This window comes from Cariama cristata, unplaced genomic scaffold, assembly GCF_000690535.1.
Source record: "Cariama cristata isolate BGI_N322 unplaced genomic scaffold, ASM69053v1 scaffold24102, whole genome shotgun sequence".
NCBI classification, from domain to species: domain Eukaryota; kingdom Metazoa; phylum Chordata; class Aves; order Cariamiformes; family Cariamidae; genus Cariama; species Cariama cristata.
This window is the reverse complement of record NW_009604781.1, coordinates 17,915-21,161: the sequence shown is the minus strand read 5'-3', so window position 1 is coordinate 21,161 and position 3,247 is coordinate 17,915. Positions and strand designations below refer to the sequence as shown.

Here is a 3,247-nt window from a genome sequence, read left to right as displayed (position 1 = left end):
TGCTGTGAGGAAAATGAAGTCTGTCCCAGTTGAAAACGGCACAGTAGTTTTGGCCTCTGGTTTTTGGAGGAAGCCCAATATATGTGGCAGGATGGAGACCTGTGGTGTTGGCTCCTGCTCCCGCTGTTACTTCCTGTTGCTTAACCCTGTGTCCCTTATAACAGCAGCTAAGTTAAAATGATACAAATCTCTTCCAGCTGTGATAAGTATCCTTGACAGCAAGGATGCAGTCAGTACTCATTCAGAAAATCGCCTTGAGGGGAAGTGTGTGGATTTACCTGAAGAACGTAACCTAGATGCACCTGAAGTTGAAGCTGAAGTTCCTTTTCCGCAGGAAAAAAAAGCTGTGTCTAGCAATCTTCCTAAAACTGAGGAAATTAATGTAAGTAAATTATTTTCCCCTTTTCTACAAAATAGAAAACACTTTGCAAATTGAGGGCAGTTCTGTCCTTCTAACAATTAGAAGGCACACAAAAACGTCTCAGTTTCTTTAGCTGGTTGACAGAAGTTAAAACCTCTTTACCTAAGAGCAGATACATTTTTCTCCTATGCATTTTCTGTATGTGTAATACAAATAGAACCTGTCAAGACCTGGGCCTTCGAGAGCTGTAGTAGTACAAAAAAAATGCCTAAACTATTTTTTATAAATAATCATACATTCTTTTGGTTTACTTGAACTTAAACATTTCTTACTTGACTTAAAAAAGAAATAGTTTTAATGTTAAAGACAATAAGAAAAGCTGGGGGGTGCAGCTTTTTGATAACATTTACCAAATGACACAATGATGTGGGAACCGAACTCATTTTCAGAAAGATTAGGTGCTTAGATCCTTTACTATCTGTTCCTTATTAATATAAAGAGAATTCGCAGTAATGAGTTAATTTCCGTAACTTCAGTGTCAAGATATTTCCAGCTACCTAAAATTCCCATTTTTTTAAAAAATAAAAGCCCCAAAAACCTTTTTTTTATGCCTAAACTTTCTAAAATATGAATTTTAAAAGTTTGTTCACATGGACTGAAAATTAGAACTAGAGATTCTCCAGTTGCCCCAGGTTTTTCCCCATTGTTCTTACTTCTACTGGGGCTGATGAGTTACTTGGATTCATTGTGGATGTCCTCTAAGTACCATAGAGACTATACCGGCAATTTCCTGTAGGATACGTGGTGAAGATTATTCTGCTTTCGTTATAACTAGTTCTTACTGATTCATATGTAAACATCTGGTTTTGGCTTGTCTACCTTTACTGGGTTTACGACAAAGTGCTTACTGCTTTCTTGTTCATAGATCTGTAAGCATAAAAGGCAAGTTTATGCAGACTAGTATTTCTTCAATTTAGTTTTGCAGCATGGCGCGTTGCTATGATATGATGCTTTAGCAACTTTTGACAAGGCAGGAGGCAAGAAAATAAGGAGAGTCTATGGAGACTGCTGTTGAGCGGCTTCTTACTTCTGCCGTTGTTGGCAGGGGCTGCGCAAAGGTCTTTACACGTTGATTAAATTACCTTGACCATCTGAGTTCGTTGAAATAAGTAACAGATCCTGCTTTTGTTCTCAACATCAAAGCTTGAGTATCTCAAGTGGATCTAGCAAGAAAGAAGAATTGCTCAGCACAGGGAACTACAAAACATGAGATGGAGATATTTGGAATATATGTGTTGTCTCATGCGATCTGAGTGATTCCATAGAGTGCAGTGTTGAGTTGTTGGATGTGATACCTGGCCAGATTGACTAAGTGTTGCGGTCACAACGATCATGGCAGAAACTTTAAACTGTGGTACATGATTTATTTTCCCCTGCTAGATGCAGAGTCAGTCGCCCTGTCTGGATTTGCAGTCAGTCCAGAAAGTAGTGCAACAGGACGCTTACTGCCAGTCGTGTATACAGCTAGTATTGTAAAACTGCTCGCTTTGTTCACGGGTGGTGGCAAATCATTAGTCATGAACAGGAACATCAGAAATGGAGCATGTGATTACATGCACAGAATACTCTGTTTGCTGTCCCTTAAAGGCATAAACTTGTATCTGTAGTAGAGAGTACGTTGGATGTTTCTAACTTTACATTTGGTGGTAACCTGAAGGGAAAAGCAGTATTTCACTGTCCTCAGTTTCATCTCACTCATTTGGAAGTTAGTCTGTCTGGTAATTAATAATGCATTAACAGACACTTTTTAACTTTAGGTTCTTGAAGATAATGCGGTTAAGGCAGAAATCTCAGAAGAAGCACCTGAAACATCACCATATAGTGAACTACACCCATCAGGCAATCTTCAATACAGCTATGATACTATAGAGCAACAGTTTGCATGTGATTTGCCTGATAATAAAGATGGTGAATATGATGCAGCTGAGGGAGATGGAGAGCTTTTTATATCTCAGAGCAGTTTTACTTTAGTCTTGGAAGGAGAAGAAGGTGAAGCAGAGATGGGAGACGCTCCGTTAGTAGATGCTTCTAAACTGGCTGGCACAGCATCAGAGGAAGAACCTGTGAACGATTTAGGAAATACTGAAAACCAAGAACATGTTACAAACTCAGTGTCCACTGTAACTAATGATCAGGAATCTCAAAATATTGCAGAGCCTCTCCCGTATGTGCCTGAACCCATTAAGGTAGCTATTGCTGAGAACTTACTGGATATAATCAAAGACACACGAAGTAAAGAATTTACATCTGAAGTTGTAGAACAAACTATTCATGAAACCATAGGCAAAAAGGTAACTAGATTCCAGAAGGCAAAAGCTCCCTTAACAACTGTGCCAGAAGGAGTGGGAGATGATACCACCAGACATCAAGTAGAGTATGTTGTTGCTCCTAGAACACGCACAAGGGGGCAACTGAGTAGAAGTCTAAGTATTCCATCAGCAGATGATCAGCAACTCCTGAAGACAGACAATCCAGTTCTATTTGGACTGTCTCCTAGGAGAAGTACTAGGCGAACAAAAGAAGCATCTGAGACTTCTAGTCTTCAAACAGAAGAAAATGCTCGAGATGAGCAAATACCTGTGACGCCTGTTACTCCTAGGAGAGGCAGGAAGCCTAAACTGACTAATTTAGAAAAAGTAGAAAGCAGCTCTTCTGATGGACAAAGATTGTCCGTCAGTATGCAGTCTGTAGCCGTTACTCCAAGAAGAGGATTAAGGCGAGCAAAGGAAGCTGCATCTGAACTCTTGGAAGAGGCTGTTGAGGAAACGTCTCTTGCTGCAGGTAGCATTCTTGCTTCTGCTACTCCCAAAAGGGCTAGAGGAGGAA

At 40.0% G+C, this 3,247-nt stretch overlaps 1 protein-coding gene across 1 annotated transcript in view; it reads left to right on the top strand.

Moving 5' to 3' along the window:
• Positions 1-197: 197 nt before the first annotated feature.
• The window catches only part of AHCTF1 (AT hook containing transcription factor 1), a gene marked incomplete at its 5' end in the record, with an annotated part of 6,417 nt that continues 3,367 nt past the window's right edge, over positions 198-3,247 (top strand). Inside the window, 2 exon segments of the mRNA XM_009695748.1 lie at positions 198-382; positions 2,179-3,247. The exon segment at positions 2,179-3,247 is cut by the window's right edge and continues 23 nt beyond it. Of these exon segments, the coding sequence (XP_009694050.1) occupies positions 198-382; positions 2,179-3,247 (1,254 nt within the window).